The sequence below is a fragment of the Notolepis coatsorum genome, assembly GCF_963971535.1.
Source record: "Notolepis coatsorum genome assembly, chromosome: 1".
NCBI lineage: Eukaryota > Metazoa > Chordata > Actinopteri > Aulopiformes > Paralepididae > Notolepis > Notolepis coatsorum.
In genome coordinates this window covers 18,526,245-18,548,201 of record NC_140165.1, presented here as the reverse complement: position 1 = coordinate 18,548,201, position 21,957 = coordinate 18,526,245, and the positions used below count along the sequence as shown (strand labels likewise).

General features: G+C 48.7%; 1 protein-coding gene across 3 annotated transcripts in view; it reads right to left on the bottom strand.

Annotated features, from left to right (window-relative positions):
- The window catches only part of tspan11 (tetraspanin 11), a 63,671-nt gene that overhangs the window by 22,450 nt on the left and 19,264 nt on the right, over positions 1-21,957 (bottom strand). For all 3 annotated transcript variants that reach the window (XR_014620160.1, XR_014620161.1, XM_084323074.1), the window contains exon 4: positions 1,376-1,450. Coding sequence is in view for 1 of the 3 variants with exons in the window: in XM_084323074.1 (XP_084179200.1) it covers positions 1,376-1,450 (75 nt within the window). In the remaining 2 variants the exon portion in view is untranslated. The remainder of the gene's footprint in view (positions 1-1,375; positions 1,451-21,957) is intronic.

The following is a 21,957-nucleotide window of genomic DNA, read 5'->3' as shown; positions in this document are numbered from 1 at the left end:
ATAATCCAACATATGTGTAAAGAAACAACATATTCCAGTTAACGGTATATTTTTTTAATGATTCGTTACGGCGTAATCAATACTTCCATTTGTATAAATTGCGTTAAGAGGCTGAGGAGGCTGAGGAGCTTGTCGCGGCTCATGGGCATGCGCGCGCTCGGCCAATCAGAGCAACGCGGAAGGGCATGTTGGCTGCCGAAAGTATTCACACGGCCTGGATGCCACATGTAGTCTGTGATGGCCTGGATGCTCTGCCACAAAATCATAATGTTGCAATCCTTAATCCATCTATGATTGGTGATCTGCAGTTATAGTTCGTCCACTTTGTTCTCCAGAGAGGCCGCACATTAGCTAGGAGGAGACTGGGTAACCAGAGAGACCGCACATTAGCTAGGAGGAGACTGGGTAACCAGAGAGACCACACATTAGCTAGGAGGAGGCTGGGTAACCAGAGAGACCACACATTAGCTAGGAGGAGGCTGGGTAACCAGAGAGACCGCACATTAGCTAGGAGGAGGCTGGGTAACCAGAGAGACCCGCACATTAGCTAGGAGGAGGCTGGGTAACCAGAGAGACCCGCACATTAGCTAGGAGGAGGCTGGGTAACCAGAGAGACCGCACATTAGCTAGGAGGAGGCTGGGTAACCAGAGAGACCGCACATTAGCTAGGAGGAAGCTGGGTAACCAGAGAGACCCGCACATTAGCTAGGAGGAGGCTGGGTAACCAGAGAGACCACACATTAGCTAGGAGGAGGCTGGGTAACCAGAGAGACCCGCACATTAGCTAGGAGGAGGCTGGGTAACCAGAGAGACCGCACATTAGCTAGGAGGAGGCTGGGTAACGACGAGCCCTCAGCCGGCCACGTTGTGATGATCTCCCCCGGTGTCCGAGCCATCTCGTCGGGGAGCTGCAGACCGCCGTCAGGTTGTTTTAATCCAACGTCCAAAAGATATCGTCAGGTGTATGATACTGTATGAAAGCAAGACTGTTCTGGATGACCAGACTTAAACCAAGTAGGCATATTACCACTAATTTTCCACCACTAAAAAACTGGAGCGCCATCATCTTGGCTCATGTAAAACAAAATGGCAGCTTGTTCCCTTGTAAACGTTCTCTTTTTCTACCCAAAGTTACACCTAAAACCCGTTTCTGACAAAGTCTCTAGCAGTAAGATTGACATGATATTGCTAGATCATGAGTCGTATTTAATCTGCAATGCCTAGTTTGTCAGTCAACGTCAAATAATGACTTATATAAACACCACATCGTTTTTTTGGCTGTGCTCTAGTGACATCTAGAGGCCGAAACGACTTATTATGCCTTTAGAAAAGGTAGAGGGACATTTGTGTAGTGACAGGAACAATAGTGACTCACCCTCTGGTAGTAAACATAGGCTAGGACTCCAGCCACCAGCTCAATCAGGAAGATCAACAGCAGGCAGGAAAAATACTGTAGGAGAGAGGAGGAGATTCAAGATTCAAGAGCTTTATTCGTCGCATACATACCAGGGCATACAGTGAAATGCGGGTGGCCATGCCCGCTTTGATTGTGCAATAATACTAAATAATAAAATAGACATAATAATAATAATAATTAATTTATATAGCGCTTCTCAATGACCCGAAGTCGCTGACAGTAGTCGGGAGCAAAGTAAAAACAAAGAAACAAAAATAAAGAAACAACAAAGAAACAAAAGGAACATGAGACCATGGGGGGAACAGGGGAAGACAGCATGAGATAGCACAAAAAGACAGAGCGGCAGGAGACAGACATCAATCAGGTTTGGGGGGGGGGTTATGGGTGGGGGGGTTGAAGGCAATGGAGAACAGGTGGGTTTTGAGGTGAGCTTTGAAGGTGGAGAGTGTAGGGGAGTCTCTGATGGACTGAGGGAGGGGTGCAGTGCGAGAGAAGTTCACCAACGTTTTTTAGTTTGGATGTCGGGACAGTGAGGGAGGCAGTGGAGGAGGACCGGAGGGAACGGGTGTGGCGGTAGGGAAGAAGGAGATCAGTCAGGTAGGGGGGGGCAGGCTGCGGAGGGCTTTGAAGGTGAGGAGTAGTGTTTTAAAGTTTATGCAGTGTTTGATCGGGAACCAGTGGAGAGAGTGGAGGGCAGGAGTGATGTGTTCACGGGACCGGGTGTTAGTGAGGAGGCGGGCAGCTGAGTTTTGGACCATTTGCAGTTTATGGAGGGAGCGGGAGGTGATGCCAGTGAGGAGGGACTTGTGTTCTGAAGGATCAGATTAAACCGAATATATATATTTATTTATATATATATATTTAATTGTATTTGTATATCCCCTGATATCCCCTGATATTCCTTGTATATTCCTTGTACAATATGCATTGAATATCCCTTCTAGTCTACTGAACATCCCATAATAGTCTCCATTCTACCATTGGACGAGACCTTGGTGCCAGGTCGCCATACCCCTCAGACCAGGTTCAATCGTACCGCTCAACATGTATGGACAAGTCCTAGTTCCGCGTAGGAATATGTCTACCGCACCACTAATGGTACTATTTGTTCATAGTGCGTATATATACTGCGCTATTAAAGTAGAGCTTTCTTTTAGTCCAGTTCCTTACCCTCCAACAGAGTGACAGACGCAAAAGCCTCCCCGCGAACCACGTGTGGGCAGTAAGGCCAATTCGGCCCAGTATCGGCATTGAGACATCGTGTATATTAATATTTTAATAGTCATATTTGGCACTATATCGTCGAGTTGGACGTATTCTATTAAGCTAATAATAGTCTATTCATATGTAGTGCCTCGTGCGGTAAGAGTTCTATAGTAATCAGCACCCCCATCGTTTCGGGCATCAGCTGGACGCTTATCCAGGGTGGTTGACCCCACGTGAAGCTGCACCCGAGGAGCTCCAGGCCAAAGAGCGAGTGGACCTGTATATTGGATTATTCTACCGACGACGGCTAGCCTTCCCCGGCTTGGATTATGCTTTGAGTACTTTGATTATTCTATGGATAAAGGCCAACACTGCGGTGTGTTGGAAATACCCCCCCCGGAGAGGACGACAGGTGAGACGGCACTCTGCACAGTGAGGTCGCCTCACGTCTCTCCGTCGTGGACCGGAGGACGCCGGCATACAGTGAAATGCGGGTGGCCATGCCCGCTTTGATTGTGCAATAATACTAAATAATAAAATAGACATAATAATAATAATAATTAATTTATATAGCGCTTCTCAATGACCCGAAGTCGCTGACAGTAGTCGGGAGCAAAGTAAAAACAAAGAAACAAAAATAAAGAAACAACAAAGAAACAAAAGGAACATGAGACCATGGGGGGAACAGGGGAAGACAGCATGAGATAGCACAAAAAGACAGAGCGGCAGGAGACAGACATCAATCAGGTTTGGGGGGGGGGTTATGGGTGGGGGGGTTGAAGGCAATGGAGAACAGGTGGGTTTTGAGGTGAGCTTTGAAGGTGGAGAGTGTAGGGGAGTCTCTGATGGACTGAGGGAGGGGTGCAGTGCGAGAGAAGTTCACCAACGTTTTTTAGTTTGGATGTCGGGACAGTGAGGGAGGCAGTGGAGGAGGACCGGAGGGAACGGGTGTGGCGGTAGGGAAGAAGGAGATCAGTCAGGTAGGGGGGGGCAGGCTGCGGAGGGCTTTGAAGGTGAGGAGTAGTGTTTTAAAGTTTATGCAGTGTTTGATCGGGAACCAGTGGAGAGAGTGGAGGGCAGGAGTGATGTGTTCACGGGACCGGGTGTTAGTGAGGAGGCGGGCAGCTGAGTTTTGGACCATTTGCAGTTTATGGAGGGAGCGGGAGGTGATGCCAGTGAGGAGGGACTTGTGTTCTGAAGGATCAGATTAAACCGAATATATATATTTATTTATATATATATATTTAATTGTATTTGTATATCCCCTGATATCCCCTGATATTCCTTGTATATTCCTTGTACAATATGCATTGAATATCCCTTCTAGTCTACTGAACATCCCATAATAGTCTCCATTCTACCATTGGACGAGACCTTGGTGCCAGGTCGCCATACCCCTCAGACCAGGTTCAATCGTACCGCTCAACATGTATGGACAAGTCCTAGTTCCGCGTAGGAATATGTCTACCGCACCACTAATGGTACTATTTGTTCATAGTGCGTATATATACTGCGCTATTAAAGTAGAGCTTTCTTTTAGTCCAGTTCCTTACCCTCCAACAGAGTGACAGACGCAAAAGCCTCCCCGCGAACCACGTGTGGGCAGTAAGGCCAATTCGGCCCAGTATCGGCATTGAGACATCGTGTATATTAATATTTTAATAGTCATATTTGGCACTATATCGTCGAGTTGGACGTATTCTATTAAGCTAATAATAGTCTATTCATATGTAGTGCCTCGTGCGGTAAGAGTTCTATAGTAATCAGCACCCCCATCGTTTCGGGCATCAGCTGGACGCTTATCCAGGGTGGTTGACCCCACGTGAAGCTGCACCCGAGGAGCTCCAGGCCAAAGAGCGAGTGGACCTGTATATTGGATTATTCTACCGACGACGGCTAGCCTTCCCCGGCTTGGATTATGCTTTGAGTACTTTGATTATTCTATGGATAAAGGCCAACACTGCGGTGTGTTGGAAATACCCCCCCCGGAGAGGACGACAGGTGAGACGGCACTCTGCACAGTGAGGTCGCCTCACGTCTCTCCGTCGTGGACCGGAGGACGCCGGCCACAGAGGGTCCAACTGCATTCATCTGTGGATCGAGGATCGTTGGGCACCGTGTCGCACAACTGTGGACTCTCCCAAGATACCCTCGGCCAGACGGGATCCAGCCAGTGACTCTCTAACCCCCCCCCCCCTCCAGCTGTCCTACAAGCAGTCGGAACCTTCCCCTAGTGTATCCAGCTATATAATCATTCAAGTATCATCGCTATTGTTCCCTAAATATTCCAGGTTGTATATTTGCTTCCTGCGCAATCAGAGATTGGACATTCGATATTGATCTACCTACGAATACTCATTTGCCATAAAAGTGCATACTATTTCAAATCATAAATGTAATTAAGTGATCGTTGTACATACCTTTTGCTATGTATTAAAACTCAAACTTTCGATTTGGTACATTTGTGTTGGATCCGTTTATCAGGTGGGAGTGTTCAACATATTCATACCTAGTACTGGGTGGCCAGAGTCTAAAGTACAAGAGGTAGTGGTAGTAAGTATCATATCTAACCATACAGTCAGGGAATTGTACCCCTCAGTTACAATTGGTCCTTCGAGCCGGAGGGTAATCAGTGTAATATTAATATAGTGTTATTAATATTAAAATGGCCTATGATGAACACTCCACGAAACGATCCTCCTAACCAACAACGCCCGCGGCGCAAACGACAGCTCCCTCAGTACCTAGAGGCTTACGCTGTCAGTCAACAACCTAGTGTTCTACCAACAGTAAACGCGGTAAAACTAGAAAGTAAAATTATGTCTAACCCTAACGACCAGGCTACCCCGACCATAGAGGCCCCTATGGGTTCTAATGTAACTGACCAAGCTCACGGTGGGGACCAGGGGGAACCAGACATGACTTTACACCCCGCCAATACCGAAGAAGTAGTCCCCGACGAGTCCCGGGAGGAAGACAACACTACCGAGAGAGAACTCGGCACGGAAGAAGATGAGGAGAGCACCGTGGAGATAGAGCTCCAAGACTCCGCACGGAGTACCCCAAGGGACGGCTCCCCTATACAACCGTCTTCTCCCAGCGAGGCAGAGAGGACACTACAGCAGGCATTCCTCGTCAGCCTGAAAGCCTCTACTGAACGCGATAGACTCCAGGGTGAACGCGATCGATTGCAGATACAGCAACGGAGCGAAGAAGAGCACATACGCCTGGAAATAAGACGCATTCAGATGGAAGAGAATATGGCAAGAGACCGGGCCGACGCCCAGCCACCGGTGCCCAGAGAGAATCGGATCTCACCAAGCGCGAAGCCGAGCGCGACAGAGCACAAGCGCAACTAATAGAACAGCTGATCAGAAGGACAACACCCCCTCCCTCCACCAGAGGCTCCAGGAACTCGTCTAGACATCACTCCAGGGCGGCATCCCCTAGCCGAGTAAGCGACCCTGAACTTGACCAACAGACGAGGTTTATACCCCCCGCAGACCCCCTTCCCCAACCGGTCCAAGCGAGACCCAGCCACCGGGAAGGAGCAGCATACACTGCGGAGAGGCTAAATCAGAGACTACAAGCCCTGGATGACCTAACGGAAGACGAAGAGGAAGAGGAGGAGAACCACACCCGACGACAGCACAGTACTCTACCGGACCAGGAGGTCCAGTACAGCCCAGGCTATACCCCCGCGGAGCTGCGCTACAGACCCCCGACGCTATTCACGGGTGAGCACGACGCACGACCCGCACCGAGGAACAGCACCTGGACCAGCGGGCCATGGTACACAGCCGGTACCAGCCCACGCCAAGGAGCAGGAGGAGACTCGCCTAGGAGGCCTCTCCCCCAACGCTCGCCGATGTATCAACAATCCGCGTCATACATTGGCACACCTATGGTACCAGACTTCACCCAGGAGAACCGGGCCCAGTATACGGAGCTCCGCATGTGTCTGGAGACAATGTTGGTGGATGTCATTGATGAACGCCATAAATACGCGATACTACTGAAGCATTTAAAGGTACCCCGCGCGCACAACATAGCGCTCGCCTACGCCACTTCCACGACCCCATACACCGCAGCGCTGGTAGCGTTGGACCAGAGATATGGACGTATATGGGATTACGTGATCCAGGAGATCAGGCACATCGACCGCCTACCCCCAGCAACAGACAATCGAGCACTGGACGACCTGTCCATCAGAGTGCAGTCCCTGGTAGGGATGCTGGGAGCGCAGAGGGAAAAGGGTAGGCATGAACTATACGCCAACTCAAATGTAGAGAGGATCTTGGAGAAGCTACCGCCCGCCCGACAGGAGCGCTTTAGGCGGCAGAGAGACCACCGAGACCCTAATGGCCCCGAACCGAACCTCCTCGATCTAGCCGACTTCCTGGCGAGAGAAGTCAGCAGCTTACGGCTAGATACATTCGGACGGAGCACCCCTGGCTCCAGAGAAGGAACCAGGAGACTAAATGATGGAAGAAGATCGGTGACTGTCATGCACCAATCGGAGTCAGTGCCAAGCAGTAGGAGCCACAGTACCCCCTCAAGAAAGGAGAAGTGGAAGATAGTGTGCCCCTACTGTGAGAAAGAACACTGGCTGTCACAATGTGACTCATTCCCCAAGATGAATGCGGAGGAAGAGAGTCAATGGATAAAGTCCAACAGACGCTGTTTTCGCTGTGCGCGATCACACATGGCAGCCGAATGCCGCTTAAAGAAAAAGTGCAGTCTGTGCGATGGAGCCCATCTGGACATACTCCACGACAGTAACAGACGGCGGCCTCCACCCGCACCATCAAGCAGCAAAGCAAGCGTCATGTACATCGACCCCGCCAGCAGCAGCGGAGCCAGAGTGCTCTTAAAGGTAGTCCGTGTGACATTGAGCTACCAGAATAAAGTCATGGACACTTACGCCGTCCTTGATGACGGGTCAGAGAAGACCCTTCTGCTCGCGTCCGCTGCGGCCCAGCTAGGGCTGCGGGGGAGCGAAAACCAAATGACAATTCGGACAATAAGAAGAGATTTGAAAACGATAAAGGGCGAGAATGTCTCATTCTCTATCGCAGCAAGCGGCCAGCCCGAGCGACGGTACAGGATTACAGACGCTTTCACCAGCCAAGAAATAGGACTGTCGCGGTACACATACCCCGTAGCCAAGCTGATGGAGAAATATGTACATCTACGCAAGCTACCGATCCCACTCATAGACGGTGCTACCCCGACACTGTTGATAGGCTCCGACCATGCAGACCTCATTGTCCCGATAGACCGGGTTCATACCGGACCCAGAGGCTGTCCTGCAGCAGTCGAGACCCGCCTAGGATGGACTCTCCAAGGCCCACTCGCCAAATCTCTCAACCGAACCACAGCCACTAGCTGTCTCCACTCCCGAGTCACAGAGGGAGACACCGCACTCCTGCAGCATGTAGAGAGGCTATGGACCTTAGAACAAATGCCCTTTAAGAACGAAAAGAAAGACATTCGCTCTAAAGATGACATCTACGCCATTAACCTCCTCGAGATGGGAACAAAGAGAGTCCCAGTCAGCGGCGTGTTGAGATACGCCACGCCACTCCTGCGGCGGGAAGGGATGCCTACCTTTCACGCAAAGAAAGACGCCACAGAGCGGTACCTACTAAACACAGAGCGGCGCTTAGCCAAGGACCCCGCCCAAGAAAGTGTATACCGCGCTGAGATTGAGAAGCTCATCACAGCGGGACACGTCACAAAGATTGACATTAAAGAGGCCGACCAGACGACTGAATCGTGGTACGTGCCCCACCACAAGGTTCATCACAACGGCAAAGACCGCATCGTGTTTAACTGCAGCTACCAGATCGGATCCCAAGATCTGAATAAAGAGCTATTGCCCGGTCCTACACTCGGCCCCTCCCTACTAGGCGTACTACTCCGCTTCCGCCAGGACAAGGTGGCTATCAGCGGGGATATCAAAGGGATGTTCCTGCAGGTGAGATTAGTAGAGGAGGACAAGCCCCTGTTGCGGTTCCTATGGAGAGAGAGGCCAGGAGATGAGCACCCAGCCATCTACCAATGGGAAGTCCTCCCCTTCGGAACTACATGCAGCCCATGCTGTGCTACATTTGCACTACAGAGACATGTCGCAGAGGACCCAGCAGCGGACGAAGAGGTCCGACACAGTGTGAAGAACAGCTTCTACGTAGATAACTGTCTACAAAGCGTTTCGACCCAGGAAGAAGCCGAGGCTCTCCTACTTAAACTCCGCACCTCTCTGATCAAAGGCGGCTTTGATCTCAGGCAGTGGGCCAGCAGCGATCCGCACGTACTGCGCAGCCTCTCCTCCGAGGACAAGGCAGCGAGCAGCGAGACCTGGATGGCCACAATCCCAGGAGAAGCCCAAGAGATGACACTAGGACTAGTGTGGCGCTTCAAAACAGACTCGCTCCACTATAGACACAAACCCCTGACTACGGAGCAGGGAAGGTCGACGGCAATACCGACCACCAGACGGAGTGTGTACAGAACACTCGCCCGACAATATGACCCGTTAGGATGTATACTACCGTACACCACCAGGGCAAAGATGATTGTACGAGCATTGTGGGACAAGGACCAGGGCTGGGACGACCCCATTCCCGCACACCTTGCATCCACCTGGAGAGAGTGGGAGATGGAACTCCACTCACTCCCAGGCGTTAATATACGCCGAAGCTACTTCCCACCCACGGTGAGGCCAGAGACATGTAAAATGGATTTACACGTCTTCAGTGACGCCTCCGAGGTCGCCTACGGATCAGTAGCCTACTTGCGGGCCCAAGAAGAGGGGGGAGAGATCTACACAGCATTCATCCTCGCCCGCTCGAGAATAGCCCCACGCAAGCAACAGTCTATCCCACGTCTAGAGCTCTGCGCAGCCCTCGCAGGGGCGCATCTAGCCACGCTCATCCAACGTGAGCTCACCATTCCGGTGCATAGAACAATCCTGTGGTCAGATTCCACGACAGTACTCGCCTGGATCAAATCGGATTCATGCAAATACAAAGTCTTCGTGGGAGTCAGAGTCACTGAGATTCAAGAGTTAACCGGAGAGTTAACCGGAGAAGCAAACTGGCGCTATGTTGATACAAAACACAACCCAGCTGACGTCATCACCCGGGGAATGTCCCTAGATGACTTAACCCGTCATAACATCTACAGTGACGGACCAGCATTCCTCAAGCTCCCGGAAGGAGATTGGCCCACGCCCACCCCGAGGGAAGCAAGTGACGAGGAGGCTGAGAATAAGAAACCTATGTTCTGTGGATTGAGCACTGTTGTCTCCGCAGACCCCAACATAGACGATTGCATTACCATAGAGAGTGCGCAGCAACGGACATTCCTGCGGCACCACCCAGAGATTCAGTCCCCCGCTGATATGTCAGCAGCTGACTACGAGGAAGCAGAACTGCTTCTACTGCAACGAGCCCAGAGAGACTCGTTCCCCGATGAACTAGACTGTCTACAGGGAGGAAAGCCCGTCCCATCAGACAGCAGATTGATTCATCTGGCCCCCGAGAGTGACACACATACCCTCATCAGAGTGGGTGGTCGCCTGCGGAGAGCCCCCAATTTACCGGATGACATTAAGTACCCGATCGTATTGAACAGCCGACACAAGGTCACAGAGCTGATTATAAAGAAATACGACGAGGATGTACACCACGCAGGAGCAGAGAGAGTCTTCGCGGAGATCAGACGTCGTTACTGGATACTTCAAGGAAGAGAGGCGGTGCAACGCTTCCAGCGAACCTGTCTAGACTGCCGAAAGTGGCGCGCGCAGCCCAGCATACCACGGATGGCTGACCTACCTCCATGTCGCCTCCGACTCGGCGACAAGCCATTCCACTCAACACGCATGGACTGTTTTGGCCCGCTGCACATAAAGAAAGGAAGAGGCACCGAGAAGCGGTGGGGTATTGTATTCAAATGCATGACCACCAGAGCGATACATATCGAGCTCCTTCCGACCATGAGCACAGACTCATTTCTTATGGCCTTCCGAAGATTCACATCACGGAAAGGAAAACAGTCTACATTATTGTCCGATCACGGGACAAACTTCAAAGGCGGAGAAAGAGAGCTGAGGGAGAGCTTCCAAGCTATGGGCCCAGAACTTAAGACCCACCTCGCTCCAGCCCAGATTGACTTCCAATTCAACCCCCCAAACGCACCCCACTTCGGTGGAACTTGGGAACGAGAAGTACGTTCTATAAAGACAGCCCTGTACGCAGTACTTGGGGCCCAGACTGTGGCGGAAGAAGTCCTAATGACAGTCCTCACGGAGATTGAGGGAGTATTGAACTCAAAGCCCCTCGGTTACGTCTCCAGTGATGTAGCAGATGTCGACCCAGTCACCCCCAACACCCTCCTGATGGGGCGGCTAGATCCCGCGTTACCCCAGACAATGTACCGGCCTGAAGAAGCGAACGGCCGACGAATGTGGAGGTACAGCCAAGTATTAGCCGACAAGTTTTGGAGCAGTTTCCTACTGCACTACCTACCGTCTCTACAGACCCGCCAGAAGTGGGTAAAAGAGAGAGACAATTTGACGGAAGGAACAGTCGTCATGATTATTGACCAGTCACTACCCAGAGCTATGTGGCCGGCTGGCCGCGTAAGCAAAGTGATCACCGGTGCCGATGGCAAGGTCCGAGCAGCTGAAGTACTCGTCCAGGGGCGCATTTACACCCGTCCTGTGGCGAGGCTCATAGAACTGCCCCGACTCCCAGACACAATCGATGATGACCATGACCCTATGACTTTGTGAGTTGACTGACCCTTACAGCGAACCCTTGAGTGGTAGACAGTGCGGTTAATCTGTCTCTGCTTAACTAATTAGGTTGGGACCAATTAGGGGGCGGCTGTTCTGAAGGATCAGATTAAACCGAATATATATATTTATTTATATATATTTAATTGTATTTGTATATCCCCTGATATCCCCTGATATTCCTTGTATATTCCTTGTACAATATGCATTGAATATCCCTTCTAGTCTACTGAACATCCCATAATAGTCTCCATTCTACCATTGGACGAGACCTTGGTGCCAGGTCGCCATACCCCTCAGACCAGGTTCAATCGTACCGCTCAACATGTATGGACAAGTCCTAGTTCCGCGTAGGAATATGTCTACCGCACCACTAATGGTACTATTTGTTCATAGTGCGTATATATACTGCGCTATTAAAGTAGAGCTTTCTTTTAGTCCAGTTCCTTACCCTCCAACAGAGTGACAGACGCAAAAGCCTCCCCGCGAACCACGTGTGGGCAGTAAGGCCAATTCGGCCCAGTATCGGCATTGAGACATCGTGTATATTAATATTTGAATAGTCATATTTGGCACTATATCGTCGAGTTGGACGTATTCTATTAAGCTAATAATAGTCTATTCATATGTAGTGCCTCGTGCGGTAAGAGTTCTATAGTAATCAGCACCCCCATCGTTTCGGGCATCAGCTGGACGCTTATCCAGGGTGGTTGACCCCACGTGAAGCTGCACCCGAGGAGCTCCAGGCCAAAGAGCGAGTGGACCTGTATATTGGATTATTCTACCGACGACGGCTAGCCTTCCCCGGCTTGGATTATGCTTTGAGTACTTTGATTATTCTATGGATAAAGGCCAACACTGCGGTGTGTTGGAAATACCCCCCCCGGAGAGGACGACAGGTGAGACGGCGCTCTGCACAGTGAGGTCGCCTCACGTCTCTCCGTCGTGGACCGGAGGACGCCGGCCACAGAGGGTCCAACTGCATTCATCTGTGGATCGAGGATCGTTGGGCACCGTGTCGCACAACTGTGGACTCTCCCAAGATACCCTCGGCCAGACGGGATCCAGCCAGTGACTCTCTAACCCCCCCCCCCCCTCCAGCTGTCCTACAAGCAGTCGGAACCTTCCCCTAGTGTATCCAGCTATATAATCATTCAAGTATCATCGCTATTGTTCCCTAAATATTCCAGGTTGTATATTTGCTTCCTGCGCAATCAGAGATTGGACATTCGATATTGATCTACCTACGAATACTAATTTGCCATAAAAGTGCATACTATTTCAAATCATAAATGTAATTAAGTGATCGTTGTACATACCTTTTGCTATGTATTAAAACTCAAACTTTCGATTTGGTACATTTGTGTTGGATCCGTTTATCAGGTGGGAGTGTTCAACATATTCATACCTAGTACTGGGTGGCCAGAGTCTAAAGTACAAGAGGTAGTGGTAGTAAGTATCATATCTAACCATACAGTCAGGGAATTGTACCCCTCAGTTACAACTTGCAATAGTCCAAGCGGGAGGAGATGAAGGCGTGTATGAGGGATTCAGCAGCAGGGGGGCAGAGGCAGTGACGGATTTTAGCAATGTTGCGGAGGTGAAGGTACGAGGAGGACACCAAGGTTTCGGACTAGGGGGGAGGGGGTGATGGTGGAGTCATTGATGGTGAGTGTGATGGGTCCGGATCTGGTGAGGGTGGTTTTGGTGCCAATAATGAGAAGTTCCGTCTTGTCACTGTTCAATTTGAGAAAGTTGTGAGTCATCCAGGTTTGGAGTTCGGTAATGCAGGATTCGATGTGACATAATAAACGGGTAATAAAATAGACATAAAATAGGCATTAAAGTCCTGAGATAATGCAATACAATGTTAGCTACGGCTAAAATTAAATCAGCATTGTTTTTCAGTGAAGTGTGTCCTTTAAATGTGTGTAAAAAATAAAATTTAACATGTAACCACATAGATAGCCAGCTGATATAAATTGAATAAAAGCAAATCACACACACATGCTCACACATACAGTACAGCAACACGCATGCTCACACATACAGTACAGCAACACACATGCTCACACATACAGTACAGCAACACACATGCTCACACATACAGTACAGCAACACACATGATCACATACATTATAAGCAACACACATGCTCACACATATACAGTACAGCAACACACATGCTCACACATACAGTACAGCAACACGCATGCTCACATACAGTACAGCAACACACATGCTCACACATACAGTAGAGCAACACACATGCTCACACATACAGTACAGCAACACAGTTTATTTTTATTTTTTTATCAATTAAAATAGAATATCGGCCCCGAAGCTTCGATTTTTTTTTTTTCCGAAGGTCAGCCCTACCAACGTTCTGGTAGCCCAATGGAAGCACTTGTGTTCAAGCACCCACACACGTGTCTCTCACACACACACACATGTCTCTCTCTCTCACACACCCCCACACACGTGTCCCTCTCTCTCACACACACCCACACACGTGTCTCACACCCACACACACCCACCCACACACACCCACACACATGTCTCTCTCTCTCACACACACACACGTGTCTCTCTCTCTCACACACACCCACACACGTGTCTCACACACACACACACACGCACGCACCAGGGTTTCCGTTAGAAAAAATGTTGCCGGTCTCCGTGACCTGCAAGATTTCAATCTACCGGACAAATGAGATTAATTCCGGTCATAGTTTATTGAGCTTTAAAACAATTGATATAGGCTATATAAAGAATGTCATCCTCAAGGCATGTAGATTTATAATATTATTACTTAAAACGAGGCTACTTTTGCGTATAGTCATTAATATATTCCAAATAAAATAAGTCCCTCGATACTCCGTGCTGCTGCTGACTTGAAATAAAATAGACCGCGTATGTGGGCAGTCGGTCCGACACTAAACAGCAGTCTGTTATAATCACATTTTTATGAGCTAACGAATTCCGTTATATTGGACATTTGTATTAATTATATCAAGCGAAGAACTGAGAAATTTTGCAGAGAGAGACGGCAACATTATTGTGGGTTTGCGTGATGTATATCTCCACCTCCCAAAGACTTGGTGCTGGTCATAATGTCCGGTGAAAACAACTCCCTCCAAGCACAACTTGACCACCCGAACCGTACCAAAACAGGCCAAAATTAAATAGCCCATGCGACGAACGATTCATTACATTCGTTTCATCGTTGCTCCACCAAGCAGCCGGTCCAACAATGAAAGCTGTTATCAGCGCGAGCCGGCCGCAGTTAGTTTGCAAGAAGCATCCAGCTGCAGACCCGCAGAGCAGCTTTCCAGGTCTGGGGACCGCACTGTGCCAGCAAAGCTGGTGGGTTCTGTGGGTCTGCAGCTGCATGCCTTCCGCAAATCCAGCAGCAAGCTCTCGCTGAGCGAAGCAACGACAACAAACGCAATGATTGTTTCGTTCATCGCATAGGCCACCCAACTCCAGCCCATCCAAATACAATTCAAATAATCAAACTGTGCCCAGAGGGAACTATTTTCACCGGACACTATGACCGGAGAGATTAAATATGTCGGACTTCAACAGATTTTGCCGGTCAAATACCGGTAATTACCGGCTAACGGAAACGCTGCGCCACGCACACACACACACGCACACACACACGCACAGGGCTAATTAGACACATCCGTCAGGTAGGCAGGAAACAAGCATTTGATGTCAGTGGCAGCTCTGTTTTGCTCAAGGCCATTAGATGCTACTGTCGCTTGCAGTGTGTGCTAGGGGGTGCGTAGGTGTGTGTGTGTGCGTGTGTGCATGTGTGTGGTCGAGGTGATCGCAAACCCCACACAGCTGCAGGAAAGTAATGGTTGCAGGGAACAAAGTATAAACATATTTAAAAAGCTGAAGCAATGATCTGTATTTTAACATCTAGGAAGCTTCTACAGAAACAGCATCATTGTGTGATTCAGAAACAGAGTACAGAGTATACTTTGTTACATTGCTAGAAGGAATCCAGTCTTCATATGCCCACACAAATACTGCCGCGCCCCCTCCCTCACACACACACATCACGTAATCATTAGCTGATGTCCAATCAATACACATCACACCCTCGACAGCCCTAAACCCTGCTTATCTCTCCTAGACTCTGCTTATCTCTCCTAGACCCTACTTATCCCTCCTAGTTCAAGTTTCAAGTTCAAGTTCTTTAATAGTTGTCATACAGAAGTACAGAATACTTTCATACAAAATGCTTCTTACTGTTACGCTCCAGAGACTGTGCTAGACAAGATAGTATCAAATAACATAATAACATAATATAGCATGAATTTAGAAGAAGAATGAGGTCACAGTTGTTCGGTATAGACATATGTACAATGTTCTGAGTTACCATATAATATACAATACACAATACTATGCAGTGTACTAATGTACAGTACTATCTAGTGCAAAGCAGAAGTGGGATGAGGTACAATTTTAGGTACAATTTACAGTAAGGTGTACGAGTTGTAGTGCAATCCTTCATCCATAAATATAAAGTGTGGGGAGTGGGTGCTACAGTGTGTTTGTTTAAAGTGGGTGTGTGCTATAAAGTGTGTGTAGTGGGTGCTACAGTGTGTTTGTTTAAAGTGAGTGTGTGCGTGTGGATGTGTGTGCTATGTGTGTTTGGTGGTTGTTGTTGTGTAGTGTTCATTCATTGTTCGTTTAGCAGCCTGATGGCCTGGGGATAGAAGCTACTTATCTCTCCTAGACTCTACTTATCTCTCCTAGACTCTACTTATCTCTCCTAGACTCTGCTTATCTCTCCTAGACTCTGCTTATCTCTCCTAGACTCTACTTATCTCTCCTAGACTCTACTTATCTCTCCTAGACTCTGCTTATCTCTCCTAGACTCTACTTATCTCTCCTAGACTCTGTGTATCTCTCCTAGACTCTGCTTATCTCTCCTAGACTCTACTTATCTCTCCTAGACTCTACTTATCTCTCCTAGACTCTGCTTATCTCTCCTAGACTCTGCTTATCTCTCCTAGACTCTGCTTATCTCTCCTAGACTCTACTTATCTCTTCTAGACTCTACTTATCTCTCCTAGACTCTACTTATCTCTCCTAGACTCTACTCTACTTATCTCTCCTAGACTCTACTTATCTCTCCTAGACTCTACTTATCTCTCCTAGACTCTACTTATCTCTCCTAGACTCTACTTATCTCTCCTAGACTCTACTTATCCCTCCTAGACTCTACTTATCTCTCATAGACCCTGCGTATCTCTCCTAGACTCTACTTATCTCTCCTAGACTCTACTTATCTCTCCTAGACTCTACTTATCTCTCCTAGACTCTACTTATCCCTCCTAGACTCTACTTATCCCTCCTAGACTCTACTTATCTCTCCTAGACTCTACTTATCTCTCCTAGACTCTACTTATCCCTCCTAGACTCTACTTATCTCTCCTAGACTCTACTTATCTCTCCTAGACTCTACTTATCTCTCCTAGACTCTGCTTATCTCTCCTAGACTCTACTTATCTCTCCTAGACCCTGCTTATCTCTCCTAGACCCTACTTATCTCTCCTAGACTCTACTTATCTCTCCTAGACCCTACTTATCTCTCCTAGACCCTACTTATCTCTCCTAGACCCTGCTTATCTCTCCTAGACTCTACTTATCTCTCCTAGACCCTGCTTATCTCTCCTAGACCCTGCGTATCTCTCCTAGACTCTGCTTATCTCTCCTAGACTCTGCTTATCCCTCCTAGACCCTGCTTATCTCTCCTAGACCCTCCTAGACCCTCCTAGAACACATCGACTCAACTCACGTACACATTATGCCTCGTTTGACACAGCCCTGCAAGTAGCCATTCTCTAAAAGCAAAACACTAATAAATCCTCCATCCCTTCCCCCGCCCACCCACCTCTCCCCTCCACCTTCCCTTAGCACTCCTCCACTCCCGTCTCCTCCTAGCCCTGCCTCCCTGCATCCACCTTTCCTCCTAGCCCTCTCGCTCTCATCCCACCCTGCATGCACCGCTCTTCTCGCCATCTCCTAGCCCTCCCCTTTACCTCCTAGCCCGCCCCTCTACCTCCTAGCCCTCCCTTTCCTCTAATCCTCCCTCTTTCCTCGTAGCCCACCCTCCCTGCACCCACCTCCCCCTCCTCCTAACCCTCCCTCTCTCTCCCTCTCTCTCTCCTCCAGCTCTGTGCATCACTTGTAGATAGATGGATCTATAAATAGCCCTGCAGTACCCCCCCCCACCCCAAGACCCCCCCAGCATCCAACTATACAGTGACAAGCAGGACTTACATAATGTCCATGCTGCAAATTGGACAGTGTACAAAATGCTGATCTGGGATTCTTCTGACAGGTTGGCCCTCTCATTTAAAAAGGAGAAATATGGGAAGTGCACGTATATCTTCTGCAGAGTCAGACAAGAAAATGGATACCAATTTCCTCTAATTCAGTAGAAAGCTATCCGGCTGCAAGCTAGCCTAGCTTAGGACAAATGAATGGAAGCAGAGATATGAATCAGCTAGCCTAGCTTAAAACTCCGGGAGAGGCGCTTCCATTCATTTGTGCTTAGATAGGCGAGCCTGCAGCTGGATAGCTTACTACTGAACACACAGCATCACAGCATCATTCTACTGAACACAAAGCATCATTCTACTGAACACAGAGCATCATTCTACTGAACACGATGCATCACAGCATCATTCTACTGAACACAGAGCATCACAGCATCATTCTACTGAACACACAGCATCATTCTACTGAACACACAGCATCATTCTACTGAACACAGCATCATTCTACTGAACACAGAGCATCACAGCATCATTCTACTGAACACAGAGCATCACAGCATCATTCTACTGAACACAGAGCATCACAGCATCATTCTACTGAACACACACAGCATCATTCTACTGAACACACAGCATCATTCTACTGAACACAGAGCATCACAGCATCATTCTACTGAACACACAGCATCACAGCATCATTCTACTGAACACACAGCATCATTCTACTGAACACACAGCATCATTCTACTGAACACACAGCATCATTCTATCTACTGAACACAAAGCTGTTCCCCTCCCCCACCTGGACAATCAGACCACGTCTCTTTGTTCCGACCCCACTCATCAAACGTGTGAAGCCCTCAGCTAGAATAGTCAAAATATGGCCTGAGGCAGGGTTCGAAATTAACGGGGGCTTGGGGCAAAATGCCCTCGAAAATTGACCAAATGCCCTCGATAATCAGTTAAGGGGGGCAAAAAAAGCCCCCGACAGTTTACTAATTATATATATAATTATATATATGCTCTACAGTGCGAGCATTTCCCTCGTATTTGCCCCCAATAATATGTGTGTGTGCAAACCGGAAAAATCATTTACTTGCAGTGTGCGAGACAGACGAGTGATTGTGAAGATTACAAAACAGCTCCGCTGTTAATAGTTCAGATTGAAACTGGACTGAAATTCAGTTTTTGGGTGTAATGTTTGTTCCAAGGAGGAGGGAGGCGGGGCCCGCTGCGTGTTACAGGGAGATGCTTCCAGGCACTTGAGACTGAGAGGATGCGAACACAGACAGAGCGCTCTGCTCTCATCAAGCATTACACTGCTATCTTAACGTTAGCAAGCTAAGCATCTGCATAGCGCGACCTGTGTAACGTTAAGTAACTTGTGTTCAGCGGGGAAAGAGCGTTCCATTTGTAACAACTCCAATTTGTAACATCCAAATCCGATCCCGATGCGCATTTCCTTCATTCCACAGCGCTGAGCGCGCAACGTATTTCATTGATCGATCTGGCCAGAGCCTATACTCACAAACGTTGCGTGTGTGGGGTTTTTCATCAATTTGAAACAAGCCTCTTGACTGTTGGAATTAGGGATGTTAAAAATCTAATAATATTATTCAATATTAGACATTCATTGATCCAGAGGCAACCGGTTATTCGTCTGCTATTTGTAGATATATCAAGACAACAACACAACTTGCCCTCAGGGACAATAATATTTAATCTATTTAGATAAGAGTATGTATGTATTATTTACAGATAATTGAAGGTACCTCAAAACATGAAACCAAGCCATGATGTCACACATCGTGTGCGTGTGTGTGTGTGTGTGTGTGTTACTTGAACAATTGTCACTGTGCTCCTAAATTTCTTTGTGTGCTCCTAAATTTGTATTTAGATTTTATTTATTAACATTTTATTTAGGAGCACATGTGCTCCTTGGGAAAAAGGTTAGCGTAGAGCCCTATATATGGAGACATTAACATTACGTTATCAAACATAGGGACGAAGACTGTAAAAAAAAGTGGCAACAATGTTTTATAATCTTTATGTTAATTTTCATTATAAAAATGTTGTGCCCCCGAAATACAAAAAAAAGCCCCCGAAAATCAATTAAGGGGGGCAAAAAAAGCCCTTGAAAAAAAATGTTAATTTCTAACCCTGGCCTGAGGGGACAGACTCTGAACTGAGGGGACAGACTCTAAACTGAGAGGACAGACTCTGAGCTGAGGGGACAGACTCTGAGCTGAGAGGACAGACTCTGAGCTGAGGGGACAGACTCTGAGCTGAGAGGACAGACTCTGAACTGAGGACAGACTCTGAACTGAGAGGACAGACTCTGAGCTGAGGGGACAGACTCTGAGCTGAGAGGACAGACTCTGAACTGAGAGGACAGACTGAACTGAGAGGACAGACTCTGAACTGAGAGGACAGACTGAACTGAGAGGACAGACTCTGAACTGAGGGGACAGACTCTGAACTGAGGGGACAGACTCTGAACTGAGAGGACAGACTCTGAGCTGAGAGGACAGACTCTGAACTGAGGGGACACACTCTGAACTGAGAGGACAGACTCTGAACTGAGGGGACAGACTCTGAACTGAGGGGACACACTCTGAACTGAGGGGACAGACTCTGAACTGAGAGGACAGACTCTGAACTGAGGGGACAGACTCTGAACTGAGAGGACAGACTCTGAACTGAGAGGACAGACTCTGAACTGAGAGGACAGACTCTGAGCTGAGGGGACACACTCTGAACTGAGGGGACAGACTCTGAACTGAGAGGACAGACTCTGAACTGAGAGGACAGACTCTGAGCTGAGAGGACAGACTGAGCTGAGAGGACAGACTGAGGGGACAGCCTGAGGGGACAGCCTGAGCTGCAGCACTGGTTTCAACACACAGACTGGAGTATGTTTGTCACTCAGGTCACCCTGGACTCCCACACTGACATCGACTCCTACTCCTCAAACAGATAACTACATTCCCCAATCAGAGGCGCCCACCAAGGCTGCCCTCCCTGACAACTTCCAGCCCCCCACTCTCCCCTCCACCAAGACTGCCCTCCCTGACAACCTCCAGCCCCCCACTCTCCCCTCCACCAAGGCTGCCTCCCTGACAACCTCCAGCCCCCCACTATCCCCTCCACCAAGGCTGCCTCCCTGACAACCTCCAGCCCCCCACTCTCCCCTCCACCAAGGCTGCCTCCCTGACAACCTCCAGCCCCCCACTCTCCCCTCCACCAAGGCTGCCTCCCTGACAACCTGCAGCCCCCCACTCTCCCCTCCACCAAGGCTGCCTCCCTGACAACCTCCAGCCCCTCACTCCCCTCCACCAAGACTGCCCTCCCTGACAACCTCCAACCCCCCACTCTCCCCTCCACCAAGGCTGGCTCCCTGACAACCTCCAGCCCCCCACTCTCCCCTCCACCAAGGCTGCCTCTCAAGCCCCTCACTCTCCCCTCCACCGAGGCTGCCCTCCCTGACAACCCCTCACTCTCTCCTCCACCAAGGCTGCCCTCCCTGATAACCCCTCACTCTCTCCTCCACCGAGGCTGCCCTCCCTGATAACCCCTCACTCTCTCCTCCACCAAGGCTGCCCTCCCTGATAACCCCTCACTCTCTCCTCCACCAAGGCTGCCTCCCTGCCGTCAAGCTGTTCCCTGTCAAGCAGACTCAGGAACAGCTTCTTTCCCTCAGCTGTCATCTCCCTGAACTCTGTGCCCCCCACCATATAAACTATGACTCCACTGCCTAGGCTCTATTACCAATTCAATTGAACTCCAATACTCCAATTGTTGCCAATACTCAATTTATACCTATTTACCTACTGCTTTCACCATCTACAACTGCCCAACTACAACTGTAATCATAATAATCTTAACTACCCACCTCATCATACTATAGTCTACCCTAGTACTAGGGCTGACCTTCGAATATTTTTTTGGCAATCGAAGCTTCGGGGCCGAGCTTCGATTTTAATTCGAAGCTTCGAATTAAATTTTTTTTTTTTTTTTTTTTTATATATATATATATATATATATATATTTTTTTTTATCTTATGTTGTGGGACTTGTACAGCACTTTGGTAAACGTTGTTGTTTTTAAATGTGCTCTATAAATAAAGTGGATTGGATTAATGAATTAAGTAGCCCCTTTCGTGACTGTGACGCAGCCAACACAGTGTGATTTAATTCAAGGTGGATCGCTGTTGTCGTTTGAACAACTTCAGA